Consider the following 25,875-nt stretch of genomic DNA (forward strand, 5'->3'; position numbering starts at 1 on the left):
CAAAATGACTCTAAATCTGGTTGGCCAATGGTGATTTGGTATCTCATTAAAAAAAAAACAAAACAAAGAACGAAAGAAAAAAAAACTCCCAAGCTTTTCCTTGAGGATGTCATAAGCTGTAAACTCCAAGTGCAGTGTGCTCCTCCTCTGTCCCCTTCCCCCATATCCATGACTACTAGTTTGGCTTCTGCAGTTCTGATGCCAACTATTTGCTACAATGAGGACATGGCTCAGGACCGGGCACCAAGTCAGTTCTCCTGGAGTCTGACTCACTGCAGAGGCTGGAGGAAGTCTTCCCTACCTCCCCTGTGTCCCTGTTCAGTTCCGCTGGCGGAGGGGAGAGCAGGGAGCACTAAAGAAAGGCAGTATGCATCTACTCATTACAGGTGGGAAGACCTAAAAGAAAGGAGAGAGACAGAGACAGAGACAGAGAGACAGAGACCCTCCAGAATAAGCAAATAAATCTCAAGGGATCCATGTGTCAGCCCTGACAGTACCTAGGAGCATGGGTGGGCACTGTCAGTGTGTCGGTGTGGTGTCTGTGATTTTGGGGGGGGGGGGGTGTCTTTACCTCCTTTGGAGTTTCCCAGTTACTGCAAACTGCCCGCACCTGTCCATCAAAATTCACCCAGCAGTTGACCGAAGAGTGAGTTAGGGGCATGCTGGCGCACACCTTTAATTTCAGCACTCGGGAGGCAGAGGCAGGAGGATCTCTGTGAGTTCGAGCCTAGTCTACATAGTGAGACCCGGTCTCAACAAACAAACAACAAAGAGTGAGTTTGCCCTCACCCTTGGGTCCGCACCCGGGCTGGCTGTCTCGCGCAGGGGAGGGGGGGGGGTGGCTGAGAGGTGGTGATTAGTCACTGACTGAGACGCTCACACCTTTTACCCGGCGTTTTCCCGCAGTTACCTCTCTGCAGCTGGACAGAACCCTCGAACGCCAAGCCCAGAAGCCGGGCTGGAGGACAAAGCCGCGGCGGGGGTCTGCGAGCGCCTCCAGGTAAGCAGGCACCGGGACCGGGACGCCCCGCCCGCGACGCAGCGCGCACGCGCAGCGCCGGGAGCCCACGCGCGTCCCCGCCGCGGGCCCGCGCTCGGAAGAGGGCGGCGGCGCGCCGGGAGCGGGAGGCGCGCGAGGCCGGCGGCCAGAAGCCGCGAGCCGCGTAGCAGGACGGACCCGAGAGTGTCCACCGCAGCCGGGACGCTTGGTACGGGGGGGGGGGGGGGGGGGGACGCCCGAGGGAGCCGCGTCCGCGCGACCCTGGGCTCTGCAAACTTTGTGCGGATGCCCGGCGGCCTCGGGGCTCAGGGTGGGTGAGGCTGGGGCTCCCGGACCTCAACTGGCCGGCGTCAGCATGCACCCGCGACCGGCGCCGCCTGCCCCTGGAAACACTTGGCTTTCTGCGATGCCAAGTACTCAACTTGAGCGTCTCTCCGCCGTGGTAGATTGGTGTGCAGCGCTCACGTATGGCTCTTATTTCTCCCAAGTCTCCTTGCTCGGGAGCGAAGTTGAACTGTGCTGAGCTTGGGGTAGGGGAGGGAGCCGAGTGGTGTAGCTGCCTTACGAGGATTGTATAACTACTTTGTGTTGAACTGGATGTTGCCAGTGGCACCGGCTAATGTTGTGGTAACTGGGCATTTTGGAGGCAAGGGGAGGCGGGGTGGTTTACCAGTAGTCTCACTGTCTAGGGACACTAAAAACAACACCTTGTACTTTCCACTCAGGAGAGCCCTACGGCATTTGGCTTATATTCGCTGGTTAGTTTTCTGTGGGGTTTCTAAGAGGTAGGTGGCAGAGCTGTGCTTTCCCGTTTTGCAGATGTAAAAACAGAGGCAAAGATTCTGATTCTTAACTGACTTTAACGAAATGTGGTCCAAGAGTTTTAACTCAGTTTCCTGCAATTCTTGCTCCTAAGTAGCCACTTCGAAGTTTAATGGGATACCGGGACATCCTCCCTGAGGTCAATGAAAGGTCAGAGAGGCCAGGGTTAGTGGTCTGCAGCTGCAGGCTTACGCCACAAATCTAAGTGTCCCTTGGAGAAGATGCAACTTTTTTTTTTCTAATTGCTTGCTCTTTAAAAACGGGGGAACAAAGGTGCTGTATGTATTCTTTGCAAAGTTGCGTGTGTTTAGGGCTGCAATTTTGCCATTGTCTTTTGTGGACTCATAAAGGGCTCTTAGTCTCGGTTGCTTTGAGGAACAGAGGAATGAGGCTCCCCCCGAATGAGTAACCACGTCTTCCTTGTCAGAGACACCTTAAGAATTCACATCAGGTCAGATGAGGGCCGAGAATTCCCAGGAGGAGGGAGGAAGGAGCCCCGCACAGGCGGCTTGACACATGGGCCCCACTCCTGCCTCCAGCTCTGACTCACCTTCTGACGCTGGGGGAGGAGAAAAGCTGCTTGGTATTTTTGGCTTTCCCCCATAAAACGGGAGACAGTTGGCTTCATTCGAGTCTTCTCAGCATCCTTGTCGAGCGTGGCTGAGCTGAGTTCTCCTCGGAAATCTTTCCTACTGACTGACTGCAGGTATGCACTCTGCGAGATCCCTTAATGGAATAGCATACAGACAGACTCCTATCCTAAGAAATGGCTAGAGGCTCCAAGTCTGGGAAAACCTTCAAGACTTTGGGATTAAAATCATCGTCAAGAGAGAGTTCTTAGGTGTATGCTTTGGCATGTGGGGTTTTGTTTTAAAACAAGATGGATTCAAAATATTTTCTCAGCATCACAGGAAAGGCTTTGCTCATTCTGTATGAAGAGTTAAAAACTTTACAGATGAGGACCTTGTCTTCCGGTAATCATCCTCAAAAGAACAGCTGGGTGTCTTTCTGTTGGTTTGTATCTTGTAGACTCTTCCCAGCATTTCATAGATGTGTATTTGCATAAGTGATTTGTTAACAAAATTATTTTAAAGTTGACTGGTCCTGTTTATAGGGATTTGATTGCTAGAACAGGGAGCATTCTTTTTAAGTACAATTGATTGTGAAATGATGTCAGCTCTGATAGCCCCTTAGTCTTCTCCCAGCGACAGGCAAATGAGCCCTTCACAAACATCGTGAAAGTAATGGAATCTTTATGATGCCTGGCTTTACTCTCAGGTGCAAAATGGAAACTTTCCTGTTAAAACCCAAACATGCACGACCGATTGTCTTTGCTGAGAGAAGACACAAGAGGGAGCGGAAGGCTGGGAGAGTTGCTAAAGCAACCGAGGCGGCCTGGGTATAAACTTACAGAGCTGGCATTTAAGGTGGTAGCTTCATTATTTATGATAGCTTCACCGGGGCGACACAATAAAGAAGAAAACGTTATCGGGGGGTCACAGTCAAATCGGCAGCGGCAGGAAAAGGGTTCATGTTACACAATTCATGTCAGCATGTCAGCAGAGCATGGGTTGACATAGCAAACATTTTATTGAGTAGTTTTGCTGTTCCAGAGGCACTGGGCTGAGTACTGAGGTAGAGGGCAGATGAGGGCTCTGACCTTAGACGCTGAGTAACAGTGACATTCAGAGAGGACGTGTTCTTTCCCTGGGCTAGCCGGAGTGGAGAATGTCTGGTAGTCAATGATGTATTTACTTAACCTTTTAAATGTGACTTACAAAGATAAAGGAATGCACTGAAAAGGTAACTTGATGAGTTATTTTAGAGAAAATGTAAGTGTAACTCATCTCATAGGCCAAGAAGCAGACTCCATCTACTCTCCCCCCCTCCACTACTTTTTTCAGGACAGCCAATTACTATACCAGCTTTAATAGAAATAATCTCCTTTTTCTATGGCTTTAAACCTCCTCGGTACAAACCTGTGAACAGCTCAGCTGTTCATTCCTCTTTCACCTTGCTGCAACCTTCTTGTAGGTCGTCTTGTTTGTCTGTCTGTCCGTCTGTTTGTTTGTTTGAGACAGGGTTTCTCTAGGTAGTCCTAGCTATCCTGGAAAACTCCCTCTGTAGACCAGGCTGGCCTCGAACTCACAGAGATCCGCCTGTCTCTGTCTCCCAAGTGCTGGGATTATAGGCGTGTGCCACAACACCAAGCTTAGATCTGTCTTTTGGTTGGAGATATATATACATATATAGATATATATGTATATATATCTCCACATATATGTATACATCATATACACACATACATGTACATCATATATATACACACACAGTACTATATGTACAGACACGGACATATAAATAATTGTGTAAATTCATGTACTATAGTGTTTAAATTTTTATTTGTGTATTTTTATTCAGTGGCATGTTTGTCTATGTACTGTATGTGTGCCTGGTGCCCAGGGAGGCCAGAAGAGGGTGTCAGATCCCTAAGACTGAAGGTAAATGGTTGTGAGCTGTCTTGTGGGGGCTGGGAATTGAACCTGGGTCCTCTGTCATAGCAGCCAAGGGCTCTTATCCATTGAGCCATCTATGATTTTTAAAGCTTCATCTATATTGTTTGAGATTGTAGTTGATTTGTTTTGGGGTGAACATACCTCAAACTGTCAGTGTTGATGAACACCTGGATTGTTTGTGGCCTTGGGCAATTATGAATAGTGCTGGGTCAGATGTGATGCTCCTTTCCCAATTTACATTCCTCCAGTGCCATCCGCCTTGAAGTCATCGGTCGCTGTGTTTGCTGTTAACCACAGTTGGCTTGGCTGTTTAAGTGAATAAGTGACTTGGAGTGGGGGCTGGTCTGGTTCCTGCTGTGTCATACACCAGTGTGTTTATGTGCATGGTGGTTTACCTGCGTGAACGCTTGTACACCGCATGCCTTCGGAGGCATTGGAACCTCTGGAACAGAAGTTATAGACAGTTGTGAGCCACCAGGAATTGAACCAGGGTCCTCTGGAAGAGCAGCGAGTGTTTTTTTGTTTTGTTTTGTTTTGTTTGTTTTGTTTTGTTTCTAGACAGGATTTCTCTGTGTAGTTTTGGTGCCTGTCCTGGATCTCACAGAGATCCACCTGGCTCTGCCTCCTGAGTGCTGGGATTAAAGGTGTGCGCCATCACCGCTCGGCATAGCAGCTAGTGTTCTTAACCACTCAGCCATCTCTCCAGTCCCGCTAATGTGTTTCTATTTATCCATGTTAAGTTCTATGGTTTTAGTCTGGCAGTGGTGGTGCACACCTTCAATCCCAGCATTTTGGAGGCAGAGAGGCAGGTGAATCTCTGAGTTCAAGGCCAGCCTGGTCTACAGAGTGAGTTCCAGGACAGCCAGGGCTGCACAGAGAAACTGTCCTGAAAAACAAAAACAAAAAGTTCTGTGGTTTGGGTTGACATATCATTTAAACACAAAAGACAGTTTTCCCACTGTGCTTAGTTGAAAAATACTCAACAGAATCTCTCTACTGATTTTATTTGACAGTTTATAGTTACAAAAAAATTACCTATGCAAAATGAGGTACTAAAAATAGAAGTCTTTTTTTAAGTTTATTTTTGTTTTTCATGCATTGGTGTTTTCCTTGCATATATGTCTGTGTGAGGATGTCAGGTCCCCTAGAAATGAAGTTACAGACAGTTGTAAGCTGCCATGTCGGTGCTGGGAATCACCCAGGTCTTCTGGAAGAGCAGTCAGTGCTCTTAACCACTGAGCCATCTCTTCAGCCCCAAAATAGAAGACTTTAAAGGCCTTAAGGGACTCCCACTCCTGGTGAATGCTTGCTTTGTGCCTAGCTCTAAAGGTGGAGTTCAAAGTGTGTGAAATGGGCATGAACTCAGACCCATCCTTGGTCAGGGACCCTGAGGACAAGGACAGATACACTTGTGTGCATGCATGTCACTAAGAGGCACAGAACACAGCCGCACACAGCGCCTGCGGGAATCAATGGTACACGGTTGTCAATCTAAGTTTTTTCTCTCACTCTTCCTTCGTATGTAAAAGCAACTTAGAATACACTCGCCACAGAGATGTCCTGCTTTCGGAGCACACTTTGGCCAGGCTTTGGTTTGCCTGTGTTTGGGTTTGCTGGCGGGAGTTAAAGTTAGGGATGTGTGGGAGGAAGGAGAGAAATGAAGTCATCACGAGACATGTACTAAATTCTGGTCTGTATTGAGTGCTTGTTACATCTCCTCCGTCCTGAGAGCATAGGTCCCATGCCCTACCAGCTGACCCAGGAGGCTCTTTCTCACAGCCTGAGGGATGATGCAAGAATGAGTTCAGAGTTCCTTTCTAGTTCTTCTTTAAGGCACCTTAAAAAGGACGCTCTATTCCGGTGCTTTCGGTTTTTATTTACATATGCCACAAAGACTTTTTTTTTTTTTTTTTTTGCTTATTAAAGTTTTCTTTTTTCAGATCTGGCTTTCAAGAAAAGATGAGTGCGAGGAAGGGAACCCCCCTTGGTGCGCTTTGATAACCTTTGACCCTGCAGCTGCTGCCAGTCACTTGCCAGTGACTTGCCAGTGAGGCTGGCTCAGCTCCTCTGAGCCCTTTAGTGGTGACACTGACAGGGAGTATTTCTTGTCCAGTTTGTCAGCTCTTCACTCCTCCTGCCATCCCATAGTCTCTGGAGGAAAGGGCCCTTTTGAAATCCATGCCCAGTCAGGTCCCAGATTGATGGCCTGTGGCAGGCTTTTTTTTTTTTTAAAGATTATTTTCTTTGCCGGGCGGTGGTGGCGCACGCCTTTAATCCCAGCACTCGGGAGGCAGAGCCAGGCGGATCTCTGTGAGTTTGAGGCCAGCCTGGTCTCCAAAGCGAGTTCCAGGAAAGGTGCAAAGCTACACAGAGAAACCCTGTCTCGAAAAACCAAAAAAAAAAAAAAAAAAAAAAAAAGATTATTTTCTTATTTATTTTTGATTTTGAGGTTTATTACGAGATTATATCATTTTTCCTCTCCCTTTCCTCCCTTCAAGCCCTCCCGTATCCCCCTCCCTGCTTTCCCTCAAATTAATGACCTTTTCATTGTTGCTATATGTGTATGTGGATATGTATACACACATATGTTCCTAAGTATATTCTGCTCAGTCTGTACCCCATTACTCGTATGTGTGAGTTCAGGGCTGACCTCTGGGCACTGGATAACCAGTTGGTGTGCTCTTCCCTTGGAAAGACTGTTTCTCAGGCTCTTCTGACTCCTTGGTCTTGGAGTTTGTAGCTGTGCAGCGAGACAACTTTAACTAGAACATTGACTTGCATGGTTGAGAGGGCATGTGAAGCTCCAGCCTTCCTCTCCGTGGGGGCGGGGCGGGGGGGGGCGTTGTGAGTTTGCCACAGGTGATTAGGACACAAGGTTGGGGATGACACTGTCCTCATACAAATTACGTAGAAACTTGAAGTGTTTTTGTTTTTGTTTTTGTTTTTCCAATGAAGAATTCAGCCAGGTGTGGTGTCCCATTTTTATATTGCTGGCACTTGGGTGGTGGAGGCTGGAGGATCAGAAGTTCAAGGTCATCCTCTGATAGCAAGTGTGAGGCTCGCCTGGGCTCAGGAGACCCTGTCTCCGAAAACAAAAGGCACTATCAAGTGGAAGCCCTCCTGGACCCTCCTCTTCTTCCTCCTTCACTGAAGCGGTGTCCGCTATGAATTCCATAGCTTCCATCCACCCTCTTTATTTTCTTATTCATGATACTGTGTGTGTGTGGCTCACAACAGTCTGTAACTCCAGTTCCAGGTAATCTGACAACCTTCTGGCCTCTTCACATCCCTGATGCACACACATGATCCACAAAGGCATGTAGGCAAAACACACCTACACATAAAACAGTTTTTAAAAATTAGGCCGGGCGGTGGTGGCGCACGCCTTTAATCCCAGCACTCGGGAGGCAGAGCCAGGCGGATCTCTGTGAGTTCAAGGCCAGCCTGGGCTACCAAGTGAGTTCCAGGACAGGCGCAAAGCTACACAGAGAAACCCTGTCTCGAAAAACCAAAAAAAAAAAAAAGAAAGAAAAAAAAATTAAGAAGGAAAAATGGAAATTAACTTGTCAGCACTCTTTTAATTTGGTATAAACTCCATACACACACACATACACACACATATACACATATACACACATACACACACACATACACACACATACACATACACACACATACACATACACACACATACACACATACACACAGACATACACACACACACACACACACACACACACACACACATACACACACACACAAATTGGGTCAGATATATGATAAATCCATGCAGGGAGAAGGGTGAAGCTTGCTGATGGAGTTTTTAGGACTCTGATCTGGTCCAGTTGCACATCAAAGGGTAAGCCAGCCAAGGAGTGATCACTAACTCTGAAGGGCTTTCTTCCTGAGTACTTAGTTCTAAGTTCAGAACCCTTTTGTTTCCTTAAAGTAATAGTGTGAACTTTTGGGGACCGAGATCTCGGGAGGACATCTTCATTTTCTGGTCCTGCTTCTCAGGGACAGTCCCAACTTTGTCTGCTTTGAGGACTTCTGGCTTTTTCTCTTTTTAAAGTACCTCAGCATTATGGGCTGTTATTTAATCATGTTTACATTCACCAGACATCTGTGGTTCACATTTTTTTTCTATTTCTATAAGGTCCTAAGGTATTATTTACATAGGCTGTTGCATAGATTATTTCCAGTTGTCAACAAACAGGTGTGGATGTCTTCGTGGTCTCTCGTCAGCATCTCAGTGGTTCAGTTTGTATGTCTTTTCACAAGGAAAAGACGATTCTGGCAGTTTAGGACTTTGAGATGTTAAAATCTAGAGCTTAGAGGATATGAACACATACTGACCTTATATTCCTTAATTCTTTCTCACTGGACCTTTTGGGAGTCTTTAGAATGGCTGGTCTGCTGTGGTAGGGGTTGAGTAACAGTCAACAGTGCCCAGCTGGTGGCAGGAGGTCCTGGTCCCAGAGGGGTCACTCGTGTTCTCTGTAGAGGCTGGGAAAGCCTCTTCACCCTCCCGTTCCCGTCTGGTCCCTCATCTGGGAACCACAGGAGAGTGATAGCATCCTTCTGCTGCTCTGCAGACTCCAGTAGCTTCTGCAGGGGGACGGGAACTCGTTTGCCTCGGCAGGTGAGTGAGCTGCACCTCCCGCACTGGAAATTGGATGTAGATCGCCTGGCAGCTTGTGACCTGCAGAATTTGATCTGTAGTTGTTGGGATATTGCCTGAAAGTCTGCATTTCTGTCAAGTGTGTGGAGGGGCAGTCCTGCTGGCGTTGGGACACACAGGGAGTAGCAAGGGGCAGTAACAAAGGGCCTGTGGTCTGCATCTAGAATCTGGAAATGAGGGTCTTGAAAGGCAATAAGGGGGGGGCTGGTAAGATGGGTCAGCAGATAAAGGTGCTTGCTGCCAAAGTTGAAGACCTGTGTTTGATCCCAGGAACCCACATGGTGGAAAGAGAACCACCTCTTGACCTCCACACATGTGCCATGGTATGTGTATACCCAGACACATGTACAGTACACAAAATAAAATACAATTTTAAAAAGAGGAAGGCAATAATGACAATATACCCTTAATGGATTGGAGAAAGAAGAATGTTAGTCTAGCCTATGAGACTCCAGCTGCCAAGATCTGGATGTGCTCCCGCGAGGCCCTTGTCCTAGAGGCTTGGTTTTCAGTGTGGCCATGTTGGAGGGTGGAGCTTTGAAGATGTGGGGCCTACCACAAGGTAATTAGGTCACTGGGGCAGCACCCTCAGATTAGGGATTGGTGCTATTTTAGAGTAGGCTCTCTGGAGGGTGAGTTGTCCTGGGGAGTCAGTCTGGCCCCTTCCTGGTCTCTGGCTCTGTGGCATCATCCCATGTCTCCCACCTTGATGCTACCACGTTGTGACGCAGCTAGAGGCAGTATGGATGAAGCTGGCATGTGAGCCACATAAACTCCGTTGTGGGGATGACTGAGAGAAAACCCAAGGCTCCGTATCTATCAAGCGTGTATTTCTACCCCTGAGGTGTATAGCCAGCCCTTGACACAGCACCCAGCCTCCGGTATTTTGTCATAGCAGTAGAAGATGTACTGCTGTAGCTCCCTCAGGAACGACTGGGCCTTGGGCATTGCTGGCTGATTTGACTTGGCTTTAATCATGGGTTCCTCCTTCGCGTTGCTACAGGATCTGTTGTTTGCATCTGCTATCTGAGTCACTTAGTGTTTGTCTCTTCCCATTATTCAGTTGTGTTTAGAAGGGTGTCATGCCTTTCGTCATGGTGATAAGATTTTTGACAGCCCTTTTTTTCTGGGGGGGGGGGGGGGGGACAGGGTCTAGTGTAGCCCAGGCTGTCCTTAAATGCACCATGTAGTCCAGGCCTTCAACTGCTGGCCCTCCTACTCACCTCCCAGATGCTGTGATTGTACGTATGGCCACCACGCTCTGCTTTCCGGCACCCATGCCATGGACCTTGAATGATCTGTTCACAGATTCCTGTAGACCAAGAACCCAGACCTTGTGTAGTAGGGACAACTTGTATTTGCGTCATAATGGCTAGGTCCTCGGTGGGCAATTAAAGTCAGGAGTGACATGGGGCCTGGGGCTAGGCCCGTGCTCAGGTGTCTGACATATCTAGTCACTGATCAGCCGGGACCTCCCCTGGGCTGTTGGTTGGAACGCCTACATATAGCCTGTCGCATGGTAGCTGTTGGACTAGTTTGGGCTTCCTCACAGCATAGCACCTGAGTTCCAAGAGCAAATCCTGGTTAGAACCTCACCTTGGAAGCCTCATGTCTGTTCTGTTCTTTTGGTTTTTTTTTTGGTTGAGGCCTTCACAAACCTCTGGGTTTCTAGGGACATGAGCCCCACCCTGGGAGAAATGTCAACATTATGCTTTTGTTAAATAACTCAGTAAACACTGCCCTATGAACGAATGACGGTGAGGTAAGCACCGAGCTGGGTGAGAGTCACTGTTGTACAATGTTTAGTACTGAGTTGTTGATGTTGCATTTGTTTAACTCTGTGAAGCTGTGATACTGTGCCTGTCTAAAACACCTGATGGTCTAATAAAGAGCTGAACGGCCAATGGCGAGGCAGGAGAAAGAGTAGGTGGGGCTGGCAGGCAGAGAGGATAAATAGAAGGAGAAATCTGGAAGGAAAAAAGAAGTAGCCAGAGAAGGAGGAGGATTTCAGGGGCCAGCCACCCAGCTACACAGCAAGCCATGGAGTAAGAAACAAAGAAAGGTGTACAGGAATAGAGAAAGGTAAAAGCCCAGAGGCAAAAGGTAAATGGGATAATTCAAAGTTAAGAAAAGCTGGCAAGAAACAAGCCAAGCTAAGGCCGAACATTCATAATTCAGAATAAGCCTCCATGTGTGATTTATTTGGGAGCTGGGTGGTGGACCCACAAAAGAGTAAAAACAACAAGTCACACTTGAAACCTCAGTTCCAGGTTAGGCTTGGTGGTGCCCATCTGTAATTCCAGCACCTGGGAGGAGGAGGCAAGATCAGGGGCTCAAGGCCAGTGTAGGCTACATGAGATCTTGTCTCAAAGTTAAAAAGATAAAAAGAAGATTCTAGCTGGGTCTGGTGATTTAGGTCTATAATCCTGGCAACTGGGGAAACTGAGGCAGAATTGCCATTTCAAGGATTGTCTTGATTGCAAAGTGTGTTCTAGGTCAGCCTGAAGAACTTAGACTCTGTCTGTCTCAGATAAACAAAGGGCTGGGAAATTAACTCAGTGGTAGAGTGCTTGTATGTATGATGTTTGGTTCCGTGTACTACCAAGAAAAAAAAGTTCCAGGTTACCCTACGCTCCTGCTGAATACAGCCCTCATCTCACATAGTTGCCTGCAGTTTTTCATTGTATCCCAGCTTGCACGACCGATGGATTTACCATACAGAACCAAAACCAGTTTTTGCTTTTTGAATCAGTCTCACACTCTAGCTCATGCTGGCCTGGAACTCACAGCAGTCTTCCTGGCTCAGACTCCTGAGTCCTAGGATTACAGGAATGAGATAGTATGCCTGGCCTAGAACCAGACATCTTCAGATTTGTAGATCCTATCATTATTCTGGATTTTTGTCTCCCTGCTCCCATCAAACGCAGAGCCCATCTCCTGCTCTGGACTGTGGTGTGTTCTCCAGTCGCATTTAGCTAGTATCATGCAGTGGGTTTAGCACGTGTCCACACACGGTCAAGGAGATGCTCAGCTGGTCTCACTACCCAGGCAGCTGCTTGGTAGCTGTCTCCCACTCCGGGACTGTTGGTGGCTGAGCCGGGTGGAGCTGTCTAAAGTGTTCTGCTGGTTTTGATTTGGGTTTTCTGAGATGGTATCTCACACTAGAGTCCAGTTCCTTGGTGCTCACTGTAGCCTAACCTGGCCTCAAACCCACTGCAATCCTCCTGCCTCAGCTTCCCAAGTTCTGGGATTACAGATGTCTTTAGTTGTATTTGTCCTCATCCGAGACCACTGTTGTATCACTTCAGTAGTATGGAGGAAAAACCAAAATGGCCTCACCTCCTACCGTACGTAGACTGTCAAGGTGCCCCCCTCAATCAGCTCACTTTTTACAGTTAAAAGCAACTTGTGGGTATTTTTATTTCATTTTACTTCAACATGAATATTACACCATAGTTATTAGAATTGTATTGATGTTCTGTCAAGTGTTTTCCTTAATGAAAGATTATCAGTCATGTTATGATTTTTAGGCTCAGTGTGGTGGCCCACGCCTGTAATCCAAGCCTTTGAGAGGTGGAGGTAAGATGATCAGGAGTTCCAGGTCAGCGTCAGCTACATAGTGAGGTCAGGGCTAGCCTGGACTACCTGAGACTCTGCTTCAAAAACAAACAAAGTGACTCAACTTTTCCTTCAGTGGTGCACATTTGTGGTTTAATAGTGAAAATAAGTGAGAAAAGCTTATTTTATCACTCTTATCCCTGTGTAGGCTAAAATGCTTCTGTTTTAAAAGGAGTGACCTTAAGGTTTCATCGTTTGTTTTTTACAGAACTAGATAGATGCTTAATAGGAGGATAAGATGTGACTGCATAGCCTTTTGAGTATAAAGTAACAGTGATCTAGGGGCTGGAGAGATGGCTTAGGGCTCAGCATGCCTTTTGCTCTTGCAGAGGACCTACCTGCAGTTCCCAACCCCCACCTCTCTCTAGCTCCAAGGGGATCTAATGCTGTCTTCTGGCCTCTGTGGTCACTTGCATATACCCACACAGTATAATCTCGTGTGTGTGTGTGTGTGTGTGTGTGTGTGTGTGTGTGTGTGTGTGTGTGTATCCTTTTAATTTCTATAACATACATACATATATAACATATACACACATACACATGTGTGTGTGTCCATATATATCCTCTTCCCATCCTGTATGTACTGACTCTCTGACATTCCTAAAGCCAGTTATTTTATTATTTTCTTTACTTAAATTTTAAATTAAAATATAATTACATCACTTCCCCCTTCTTTCCTTCCTCCAACCTCTCCTATGTCCCATCCCTACTCTCAAATTGATAGCCTCTTTTTCTTTTAATATATATATGAACAACTATATAAATACAACCTGCTGAGACTGTTTTTGTTTTGGGTGTATATGATTTCAGGGCTGATCACTTTGTACCGGATTACCAGTTATGGTACTCATCCCTGGAAGAGATTATTCCCCTCTCTCAGCAGTCAGTCATTAGTTGCCTGTAGGTCTAGGTCTAGGAGTGGGACCCTGTAAAAACTGCCCCCTCCTCATTAGCATGCCTGTTTAGTCATGGTTCATGTCTTGTTTATGCAGCCATTTTTTTTAATGGTTTTTCAAGACAGGGTTTCTCTGTGTAGCTTTGGAGCCTGTCCTGGGTTCTCCCTCTGTAGACCAGGCTGGCCTCGAACTCACAGAGATGTACCAGCCTCTGCTTCCTGAGTGCTCGGATTAAAGGCGTGCACCAACACTGCCTAGCTATACAGCCATTTCTAAGAGAGGCAGTCACACAGCAGACTTCCTGGTCCTCTGGCTCTTAGAATTTTTCTGCCCCTTCTTCTTCGATGTTCTCAGAGCCATAGATGCAGGAGCTGTGATACAGATGTATCCACTGGGGCTGGGCTCCCTACAATCCACTGATCCTCTGCATCGTGTCCAGTTGTGGTTTTCTGTCATGGTCTCCGTTTGCTGTAGAGAAGCGTCCTTGATGAAAGATGGTAGTCACATTCATCTGGGGGTATAAGGATGAGATTTAGAATGTAGTAAGGAATTAAACTGGCCTAGCAAAGTGGTGGTAGTAGATTCTTTTCTAAGGTCCATGACTTCACCAGCCCTGGGAAGCTGGCTAGGTTTCCAGTGCCAGGCATGATTTCCTCCTGTTGAGTGGGCCTTAAGTCCAATTAGACAGCTGTTGGTCGCCACCAACGTGTGAGTGAGTGCCACTTACTGCACTTTTATGGCCATCTTGTCATGCTGGTCATTGTTGGGGTTCACTGGTGTCACAGCTGGGTAGGACAGTTAACTGCTTCCCTCTCTGGGCAGCTTGCATAGGACTTTCTGGCATTATGGAAGCTAGGCTGCAGAAAGGAGGCGTCCGGGGCAGATCCAGCTCAGTAGTCTGAGGGCTGTGTTCGAAACGTGTGTTATCTTCAGCAACAGGGGCTTAACTTCAACCTCTGAGAGGCATCCAAAGGCAACATCAGGAGTCTGTATTGTTTTTTTGGAGTCATTTGGACCCTGACCTACAACTTAAAAGATTTCTTGTGATTGGTACCCGTTTTGTAGAATATGGTTCTTGTGGGGAGCATTGTCAGCCTAAGTGACAGAACTTCATATATATTATGTATATGATATATAGGTATATGTACACATATATAACGTATATATAATGTATATAACATGTATAGTATACACACGTATATGTGTACACACACACACACACACACACACACACACCCCAACTCACCCCATGGTCCCAGCTAGGAGTATTTTAAACCATTTGGCAGGTCTCTCTAGCTCTCCTGCACCAGGGTGGCCACTTTCTGCATTTTCAACATGAGAAAAAACAAACAGCGGCTAGGATCTTTACTCCTTTAACTGCTGAGTCTAGTGGCTGTCAGCATTAAGAAGGAAGGGCAGCGTTGGTGATACTCGTGTGGATGCTCTGAACGGGCCGGGACTCCCAGCCGCTCTCAGCCACATTGGCACTGATCCGGGTGTGGATTACCAGTGTGTAACCACAGGACAATTCTACATGCCCAGAGCTGTGCGCGCCAGGAGCAAGGGCAGCTGTTACTAGCTGGTGTGTTACTAAGATTACAGATAGGCCCCTGCGAGACATTGACACTAACTTGGTTGGTTCCTAGCGCTTGATGCTTGTTATTCTGAGGCCAGGGCGTCAGTAGGTTGCCCTGGCTGTTTCTGAACTTGCTGCTGTCCTTCTGTGGCTCCTCCTGAGTGCTGCATTATAGGCATCCACTGTGCCTGGCATCCCAGACATCCTTACACCTGATTTTTCTGTTTTGTTTTGAGATAGTGTGCTATGGCTGATCTGAACTTGCTATGTAGACCAGGCTGGCCTTGAACTCAGAGACCTGTCTGCTCTGCCTCCAAGTGCTGGAATTGAAAGCGTGAGTCAAAGACACACCTTCTGTGTTTGTTCTGGGACAGCTCTGCTTTCACGCCTCTGGTGTGCTGTTACCGTTACCTTGGTCAGGAACCATTTTTTCCCTCCAAGAAGAAAATACAGCTGCACCGCAGCTTGGGAAGGCTGAGGTGGACACCACGGTCAGCATCGTGGAGGCTCCTATAGGCCAGTGTGCAACAGTGGAGGGTCCTGCTCACTCGGCCCTGGGGCGGTCCTCGATCCTGCACACACGGGACAGACTTCCCGTCTGTCTCCCAGCACACATCTGCTAAGTTGATTTTATGTGCCTAAGATGTAATACTTGTGGGCTTTTATATTCTTTATGGTTAGGGTCTGCCATTCTTAGAACTGGGTCAAACGGGGCTGCTTATGCCCACCCAGGGACAGCTCCTTATGTCCTTAGGCCGTGAGGAGGGTTCTGCGCCCTGGGGGGTGTGCAGGCTGTGGCAGTCCTCTGTTCTGGACACTAGGTGACAAGCAGGAGGAGCTTAGCCCGTCTCGGCTCAGGCTTGTCTGTCAGTGTTTAAAGGGGTCCTCCCTGGCTGCTGCCTTCAGGACACTGTGACACGGGTGGGGAGGACATAGCGTCCCACACAGTCCCACAGAGTAGCAGTGTGGGTGCAGAGCTCGAGGCTGCTTTTTTTTAGCTTTCCTGGCTTTGCCTTCTCCAAGTCGCAATCACCCCGCCCGACATAAACTTGTGTTTTCAAGCCTGTAAGGGGCAAGGGAACTTGTCAGAGAAGCGTCTGCCGTACCTGCCTTCTGAGCACTCGCTGGCAGAAGGTGTTTTTCTAAACCTTGTAGCCAGCTTTGGCGTTTTGGAGCAGGTTTGCTGGCACAGGACTGGAACGGAGCGTCGTGTCTGCCTTGCTTGGATTCTGCCTGGAGGGCGCACAATCTGTCCTCCCAGTCCACGCTGAGCGCATGAGCAGTAACAGGTGAGGCCTGGCCTCCAGCCTGCCTCTGCACAGCTCGGGACCCTGGAAGACCATCTTACGGAAAAGGCCTCCAGCCTGGGCACCCAGCTCAGGAGGGCTGGTAGCCTCCCGGATGGCAGGATTATTGGGGAGAACACAGGCTGAGTCCCTCCTAACTAGGCAATGAGATAGCCACGTGGAAATCTGAGTAGAGTCCTCAGTGCTTTGAGTTTGGCATTTATTGCCACAGTGACTTTTGTTCTTTAGAATTCTGCCGGGGGAAGACCTCACAAGCTGCTGGCCTACACACCTTTTACACCCAACACATACATCTCCTTACTTCATCACTTCCTCTGCCTCTGCAGGATGCTCTTGTACCTGTAGTTCTCTGCAGACCCCTGTGGCATGGCCCAGCTCTTGGTGTGGAGCTCCAAGGAGGGGCAGCATTGTGAGCATCTCAGCCTTAACGGGGTGTCCTGGGTAGTACCACGTGGCCCCCACTGCTTCAGCGGTTCTCAGACTGCCCGACACACGCACGCAGCAGCACCTGGGAAATTCAGGTTCTCCAGTCCTGCTCAGAAACACAGCAACTGGGGGGCCAGTGGTCTGAGTCCTAACAAACCTCCCAGGGGATTCTGATCGGAAAGTCACTGCACTGTGACAAAACCGAACCTGACTTTGGGATAGTATAAGGTCTCATGGAACCCAGGCTGGCCCCTGGGTTGCTACAAAGCTGAGGATGATCTTGAACTCCTGGTCTTCCTGCCTCCACCTCCAAGTGCTGTGATTACAGGCATGAGCCACTTATATGTATGATTATTTGTACTATTGCCTGCCTGGATGATGGTAATTGTACGTACGTATGTATGTATGTATGTATGTATGTATGTATGAATGCACTGTGTGTGTGCAGGCCTGGTGCCCACAGTGGTCAGAAGAGGGCATCATATCCCTCTTAGAACTGGAGTCAGGTTTGTGAGCTGCCTTGTGGGTACTGGAACTGCACCCTAATCCCTTGCAAGAGCAGGGCGTGGAGCTCTTAACTGCTGAACCATCTGTCTAGTTTCCCGTGGTGTTTTTATGTTGTTAACTAACACCACAGCTCATGTGTGGAGGTCAGAGGACAACAACCTACCATGTGGGTTCCGGGGAAGGAACTCAGGTCCTCCGGCTCAGTAGAAAGCCCCTTTACCTGCTAAACCACCTTGCCAGCCACAGAACTAATTTTTTTAAAATAATTTATTTTTATTTTATGTGCATTGGTATTCTGCCTGCATGGATGTCTGTGTGAGGGGTGTTAGATCTTGGGAGTTAGAGACATGTAGCTGCTACATGGTTGCTGGGAATTGAACCTGGATCCTCTAGAAGAGCAGTCAGTGCTCTTAACTGCTAAGCCATCTCTCCAGCCCCTCAGAACTGCTTTTTTTTTTTTTTTTAATTTTTTTTTTTCGGTTTGCTGGGGTGGATCCAAGGACTCACACATGCCAGGCAAGCACTCTACTATAGAACTAAATCCCAGCCCCTAATTTTTCTTTTAAATTACTTTATTATATTCTCTTTTCTTTTGTTGTTTGCCGTGGAGACAAGGTCTCGCTGTGTGGCTCAGGCTGTCCTTGAATTTGTGATCCTTCTGCCCTAGCTTCCTAGTGCTGGGATTGTGGGTTTGCCTCACCGTGCCCAGCTTTCAAAACTGTCTGAAAGTGTTAAACCTCCATACCATGAAATAGTCTTTACTCCTAGGTATTTAACCAAGGGAGGGCACTTGTGCATGCAGAGGTCTGGCCCTGAACCTTTGTCGTGCTTTACTCACCACACAGCCTTAAGCCGGAAACAATCCAGTACTCATCAGTAGGTGAGCAGATAAAGAAAGCACATGGTGTATTTACCCTGCAGAGTACTACTCAGCAGTAAAAATGGAGATATGCCCAGCATCGCTGATGAATCTCCTACCATGCTCAGAGAAGCCAGACAACCCCAAATTTACAGGACTCTTACAGACAACTTCAGAGATAAGTGTGGTGGCCCATGCATGTCATCTCGGTACTCAAGAGACCGAGGCAGGAGGATGGAGAGTTTTGAGACCAGCCTAGGCTACATAGGTGGTTCAAGGCTTAGGCTGGTAGTCAGCTAAGGCTGCTGAGTAAGATATTCCCTCTCTCTCTCTCTCTCTCTCTCTCTCCCTCTCCCTCTCTCTCTCCCTCTCCCTCTCCCTCTCTCTCTCCCTCTCACTCTCTCTCTCTCTCTCCCCCTCTCCGTCACACACACCCCCACACTCAAAACCCAAAAAGTAAGACGAGGGTGGAGGGCAAAGATGAATGGATTATAAAGGAACGTGAGGATGTTGAGTAGGATGAGTAGGTATTGATTATTTTGAAGGTCCTATGTCTGGAGTGTCTGTGTCAAAACTATCAATTGGCACATTTAGTGGTTATGTCAGTTTACACATCATGTACATGTGAGCCAAGCTGTAACTGAACACGTAAGTGTGACATTTATCAGGGTGAGGCGGGGGATCTGCGTGGGAGGGAAGCCCCTTCTGGAGACGGTCATGGTGCTTGTCGGGCTACGGAATGGACAAAGGCTCGAATGGGGAAGAGGGTGAACTTTCAGCTTGCTCTCCTGAACAGCGGGGCCAGCTGTTGGCGCTGCTGGCCGTGGCCCAACAACAGCTGGCCCCGCCCCTGCTGTGACGCTGTCCTGGACCCACGTATGAAGACAGCGCTAACTCCACCCCACCCCACCTTGCACTTCTGTGCCCCGCATCATAGCTTATCTTGCCACCTGCTCTTCCTGCTGTGACTTCAGGTCTTCATGCTCCTGGGGTGACAGCAGGTGCCAAGAGGCTGTGGCTCAGTCTTACAGAGGCCGGGAGAGCACTCTGTGACGCCTTTAGTGGTATCATGTGATGTGGTCCCTGAATTACCTTTGTCTCTGTCATGGCCAAAACTGTAGCTAGTGCTTGCAGACTATGGGCTTATGTCTCTGAGACTTAGCTGGTATATTCCTTCAGTCACACCAAAAATGTCCAGCAGACCGCTGCTTTCAAGATTCATCCCAAATTTGATTTTAGCAGCAAGAACCCAGGAGGAATGGCAGGGGACTTCCTGACTGGCTACATCTTTGTCTTCTTACAGATCTGATTTGTATACACTGTAACCACTGTTGACCTAAGACCGTCTGGATCCAGACCAAGGGCTCCGGCTCACTGGGCTCCTCAGCACGTGAGTACCATGGTGATGCCACTACATGAGCTGGGATGTTTGTCTGGCTGAGCACCCCGGTTTCCCATGGCACCAGGCTGCTGTTACACACTTGTCAGGATGCACCAAGTATGAACCATGTTGGTTTGGCAGTGAGAGAGTGGTATGTCTGCAATCTCAGGAAACCAAATTACAATAATTATCTTTTCCTTCTTGAGACATGGTCTCCCTGAGTAGCACAGGCTGGCCTGGGACTAGCAGTCCCCTGCCTGGCATATGCTACCATGCCCAGCTCAATAATTTCCTCTTCTGTTGTTACAAATATACACGGATATTTTATAATAAACACTTTACTAATGAGAAAACACAGACTTCAGATACTGAACTAAATTTAATGTTAATTCCAGCACATCCCTGGACCCAGTAAAATTCACCTGGGAGCTTAGAATTGGCAGAGGAAGACAAGGTTATTATTTACATTACCCAGGGTCAGCTCAGATAAATTCCCATTTAGCTGATTGACAGTAATAAAATTTGAAGACCACGCATGACCTTTAAAGCTGAGGGTCTAACTCTCTTGGTACTTATTAGCATGTTTGAGGCAGGCCCTGCTTCTCTCCAGCACTGTATACATACAAACACACACACACACACGACTGTGCCTTCAAATTGCCTGGGATTATTTTCATGGGAAGGCCACAGTAGTTGACCCAAATTTAATCGGACTTCCAAAGTATTCATGTATTATAAAAATTCTAAGAAATAGGCGTCTTGGGGCCGGCGAGATGGCTCAGCAGGTAAAGGAGCTTGTTGCCAAGCCTGATGGACCTGAGTTCGATCCCTGAAACCCCTGTGGTGGAAGGAGAGAACTGACCCCCCCAAGTTGTCCTCTGACCTCCACATGCCCCTCATCTATACACACAGACAGACACCCCACACAAGAAGTAAATATAAAAAAAGGATTTTTAAACAGTAAAGAGGGAAGGTGGCTTGGCTTTTTTATTGTTGCTAGTTTTGTTGTTCCACGAAGGCAGTTTATTACCTACCTTGTCTGATGTGGCATCTCTTTCCTACACCTTCTTCACAAGGTCTCCATGTCTAGAATGGTTTAGGAAAACATGGGGTGAGGAGCACATGATGCTGGGGCTCTGGAGAACTACATTTCGGATTTCTGGACCTGGACGGCAACTTAGTGATGAGGTGCTTGCCTAGCCAGCTTGAGTCTGGGTTTGATCCCAAGACTGAGAAATCAAGGCATGCCCCTCCTTCAGGAGGATTCTGCCAGATGGCTCTTCAGGAACCAGTTAGGCATGTTTTCTGTCTTTAACTTTCCTAAAAATAGGGTGACTATTTAGGGCTTAAAAAAAAAAAGGCAGCTTAGTTTTATATTGATTTTTACATATTGGCATCGCAGGCTACATTTCCTAATAGTCAATAGAAAATGATTTATATATACTTCCTACAAAGAATGCACTCTGCCTTAGAAAATAGCTTCCTAATTCTCCCCCTTCCCTCAAGCACTGGGGGCAGCCGTGGTAAACGAATACCGTGTAAAGTTCTGACAGAGACCTGTATCTTGCAGGAAGGAGGCTGCAGTCTTGAATTCCCCGGTGGAGGACGGACTCCACCATTCTCTGGTCTTGCCCCCTGATGAAGAAAGTGTGACTACCGGCGTCTTCATGAGCTCCAGAGGTCACAGCACGCTCCCACGGACTCTCATGGCCCCTCGGATGATTTCCGAGGGAGACATAGGAGGCATTGCTCAGATCACCTCCTCTCTCTTCTTGGGCAGAGGCAGTGTGGCCTCCAACAGGCACCTCCTCCAGGCCCGGGGCATCACCTGCATCGTTAACGCTACCATCGAGATCCCCAACTTCAACTGGCCCCAGTTTGAGTATGTTAAAGTGCCTCTGGCTGACATTCCTCATGCCCCCATTAGGCTGTACTTTGACACCGTGGCAGACAAGATCCACAGCGTCAGCAAGAAGCATGGGGCTACCTTGGTGCACTGTGCCGCAGGGGTGAGCCGCTCGGCCACTCTGTGTATTGCGTACCTGATGAAGTTCCACAATGTGTGCCTGTTGGAGGCATACAACTGGGTGAAAGCCCGGAGGCCTGTCATCAGGCCCAACGTGGGCTTCTGGAGGCAGCTGATAGACTACGAGAGCCAGCTCTTTGGGAAGTCGACGGTTAAGATGGTACAGACACCCTATGGCGTCATTCCAGACGTTTATGAGAAGGAGTCCCGACACCTGATGCCTTACTGGGGGATTTAGTGCCGCCACAGCCGGCATCCACAGCCCCTCAGCAGTACCAGCATCTGCCACAGTCTTCTCCCCTCTTCCTCTCTCTGGTTCCCCCGCGAGTGTTTCGACACTGGGTGTTCGAGTTTAAGAGACGCGGAGGGGAAACGACACACATTGCTAGTGACGTTTTTTAAAACTAGCATTTTGAAATAGCAAACATGAAAATCTTTAACTGGCCTTTAGTCATTGACAACAGCTGGAACAGTATAGGATACTGTTCCTGCTTTCCTTCTGGCTCCCAAGCCTTTTGGAGCCTTGGCAGGTGCAGGAGGAGTTCATTGCAAAGATCACTTTGGGCCCTGATTAACCCTCTAGAGACCAGCTTTGCCCATGGCTGCCAGCTGGACAGATGTCTAGGGGATATCAAGGCCATCTCAGTCTCTACTGGATTAGCCTGGTCCTTTCTTTTCCTCTGTTATTTAGCGATTCTATAAGTTAAGTTAACCGTTGTTATTTAGTTGATAAGTGATTATGATGAAAACTGTTGCAAAGACCCTCTTGAAATCAGTGTGCTCCGGGATTATATTAGCATTATTTTTAATAAATCTATCTGCTTAACATAAGCCCTTCACTAATCATTTCAGGGGTGTGTGTGTGTATGTGCGTCCATGTGCGTCCATGGAAGAAATTCTCCAGACTGTTGAACTGTGGCCATTTGGACAGTCACGGTCAGTACTTAAATTAGAAACCCCAGTGGAATCACGTCAGCATTTCACACCCTTGCAGACGAGCAGAAATCAGTATCATCCGCATGTGGGAACCGTGTAGAGTAGGTGCGTCCAACCTACAGCTCGTGAGCAGTAAGATCCCAGAATAGCTGTGAATGCGGTCCTGCACGGTAGCAGACAAATGTCATGTCACAATGTCAAAAGGTCGGGCACCCCTGGTGGCAAGCACACATATGGATAAAAGGTGTTGGGTTCCATTTTGCTTGGTAAATCAAAGTGTACCCAAGTGTCAAGTCCACCATCAGAGAAACAAAAGACATGCCTCTGCTCACCTAGTGACATAAAACTGTCTATAGCTAACCTCAGCACAAGCAAAGAGCAATGGCTTCCCTGAGCTTTGTAACTGCTCACTGTTCGCAGTAAACCTGCTGGCACAGCCCATCAGGGAAGCAGCAGCAGTTTAACGAGCTTTCCTAGGTGGCTGCTGGGAAGCCAGGCAGCCCCTGTCGGAGGGGAGAGCCGGTCAGTGCTTTTGCATTTGATTTGCCAGGTCGTGTGTTCAGGAAATGGTTTTCTGGCTTTCTAATCTGTGTTAACAAAATACAGACATAGTCAGTGACATATATAGATGAATTCTGTCTTGCAAATTTTACCTGGTTAAGGGCAATGTTTTTCCATCAAAATTTTACCTTTTCTTGGTTTATACTATTTATCCACCCTTATATGTACACTTTATCTAAACAGGAAATTTTAAAACAGTTTCTCTGGGAAATCAGAGGTGCATACATGCAGCATTAGCACATGACCAAAAACAATTCAGGGAGACTGGCTGGCTTTTTCAGCATGAAGCCAACCTTTACGTCAGACGGTCTCTGTCTGAATAGGAGCCCCGAGCCCCATAGTAATCATTGTACTATAGAAGGAAAATACATGCTGACATGTATTTTCTTTGTAATTAAGGAAAACTTTGCTGTGAAAACCCTGGCAAGGGCTGAGGAGATGGCTCAGTAAAGTACTTGCTGGGCAAGCGTAAAGACCTGAGTTCATTCCCAGAAGCCACATTAAAAAATGCCAGGTATGCACTCCAGTCCCTCAGCTCCTCCAAACCCAATCCCCCAGTCTCATCCCCAGCTCTGCAGCAGAACAGCTCCCCCATCTCCAGTGGATCACACAGATCTTCCCCTCCTAGCCCCCTCTCCCCCCACTCAGTGCTTTATCCCACCTTCCCAGCGGGCACTCCCTGGGAACCCATAGGCTACTCTAATGGAAGCAAGTAGCTCAGGGCAGAGCTTCATCTCCCCCTCCATTCTTGCAAATCCAATCCCCCAGTCTCATTCCCAGCTCTGTAGCAGACCTGTTGTGGCTTCTCCTCATTCTCTGTTGTAACACAAATTCTAAACAGTCTTTTAATAAAAAACCAAGAGCCTGATATTGGAGTGAATGCTGAAAGATCAGGGAGACAAAGGAACAAGCCAACTCTTACCTCTAGGACTCCTCAGCCTGAAAAGCTCTCCTCAGCTGACAGACTGTCTCCTCCCGCCTTATATTCCTTTCTCTGCCCAGCCATGTCATTTCCTGTCTCAATCTTCCTAGTGCTGGGATTAAAGGTGTCTGCCACCACTGCCTGGCTGTTTCTCTCCTAGACTTGAGTAAATCTCATATAGTCCAAGGTGGCTTTGAACTCAGAGATCCAGATGGATCTCTGCCTCCCGAGTGCTAGGATTAAAGGTGTGTGCCACTACTGTCTGGCTTCTATGTTTAATCTAGTGGCTTGTCTGTCTCACTGATCTTCTGGTAACTTTTATTAGGGTACACAATATTATCACCACACTCTGTCCCCATTCCCAGGGGTCTAAAGAGACCTTGGTGGAACACCCTGCTTTCCTCCCTCCTGTGGACTCCCTCACCCCACCCCACCCCCACCCCATCTCCATTCCTAAGTGTCAGCTCCCAATACCTATAAACACATTTTACCTGGAACCACCAATGGCCACACCTAATCAGGATCTGAGAAGAGGCCAACACTCCCCTAAGAACTAGAGAGGGCAACAGAAACCAAGAACAAACATCCACCCTACAAAGACAAGACCAGATATCAGCACCTAGAATGATAACCTTTCCAATCCCAAATGCCTAGACATCTGTGTAAAAACACAGTAACACAGGACACATTTCCACTAGAGCCCAGCAACCCTACCACAGCAGGCCCTGAATATTTCAACACAGCTGAAGCACAAGAAAAAGACCTTAAAATAGCCTCTGTGAATATGATAGAGGTCCTTGAAGAGGAAATTAATATATCCCTTAAATCTATGAAAATACAAACAATGGGAGAAAATGAGAAACAAAAATAGTTCAAGACCAGAAAATGGAAAAAGAATCAATAAAGAAAACCCAAACTGAGGGAAATATGGCAATGAAAAATTTAGGAATTTGAACAGGAATTTCAGAGGCAAGCCTTGCAACAAAATACAAGAGTGGAAGAGAGAATCTCAGGTGTTGAAGACATGACAGAAGAAATGGATACCTCAGTGAAAGAAAATGTTAATCCAGGAAATCTAGACCACTATGAAAAGATCAAATCTACAAATAATAAGAATAGAGGAAGGAGAAGAAACCCATGTCAAAAGCACAGAAAGTATTTTCAACAAAATCATAGAAGAAAATTTCCTTAACCTAAAGAAGGAGGTGCCTATCAAGACACAAGAAGCTTACAGAACACCAAATAGACTGGACCAGAAAAGAAAATCCCCTTGGCACATACTAATCAGAACACTAAGTATACAGAACAGAAAATATTAAAAACTGAAGAGAAAAAGATCAAATAACATATAAAGTACAACAGACTCCAGAAGACCACAGACAGCAGCCCAGACTATTATACCCAGCAAAATTTTCCATCACAGTAGATGGAGAAAGCCAAAAACCAAATGTAAGCAATTTTCTATCTATAAACCCAGCCCTACAGAAGGCCCTAGCAGGAAAATTGCAACCCTAAGAGGTTAACTATGCCAGGTGGTGGTGACACACGCCTTTAATCCCAGCACTGGGGAGGCAGAGGCAGGCGGATCTCTGAGCTTGAGGCCAGCCTGGGCTACAGAGTAAGTTCCAGGACAGCCAGGGCTACACAGAGAAATGCTGTAAATTGATTAATGTACTCCACCATGTAAACAAACTGAAAGACAAAAAAACACATGATCATCTCACAGAAAAGGCAAGCGCTCCTTCCTGATAAAAGTCCTAGAGAGATCATGGATACAAGGGACACACCTCAACATAAGGGCAGTTTACAGCAAGCCCATAGTCAACATTAACTAAGTGGAG

General features: G+C 47.4%; 1 protein-coding gene across 3 annotated transcripts; it reads left to right on the top strand.

Moving 5' to 3' along the window:
- The first annotated feature begins 927 nt into the window (after positions 1 to 927).
- Positions 928 to 22,446, top strand: Dusp14 (dual specificity phosphatase 14). Of its 3 annotated transcripts, none has more exons than XM_052759705.1 (3): positions 928 to 1,000; positions 19,512 to 19,598; positions 21,160 to 22,446. In XM_052759705.1, the coding sequence occupies exon 3, from the start codon at positions 21,257 to 21,259 to the stop codon at positions 21,851 to 21,853; it is 597 nt and encodes a 198-aa protein (XP_052615665.1). In that variant the 5' UTR covers positions 928 to 1,000; positions 19,512 to 19,598; positions 21,160 to 21,256; the 3' UTR covers positions 21,854 to 22,446. The 3 variants fall into 3 exon arrangements, with proteins under 3 accessions (XP_052615665.1, XP_052615663.1, XP_052615664.1); XM_052759703.1 differs by lacking the exon at positions 928 to 1,000 and adding an exon at positions 1,082 to 1,208; XM_052759704.1 differs by lacking the exon at positions 928 to 1,000 and adding an exon at positions 1,659 to 2,528.
- The last annotated feature ends 3,429 nt before the right edge of the window (positions 22,447 to 25,875 follow it).

Source organism: Peromyscus californicus, unplaced genomic scaffold, assembly GCF_007827085.1.
Source record: "Peromyscus californicus insignis strain IS unplaced genomic scaffold, ASM782708v3 Scaffold_3__1_contigs__length_106647218, whole genome shotgun sequence".
NCBI classification, from domain to species: Eukaryota; Metazoa; Chordata; class Mammalia; order Rodentia; family Cricetidae; genus Peromyscus; species Peromyscus californicus.

Coding starts and splice junctions, on each gene's coding strand:
- Dusp14 (XM_052759705.1), top strand. CDS start 21,257: ATGAGCTCCAGAGGTCACAGCACGCTCCCACGGACTCTCATGGCCCCT.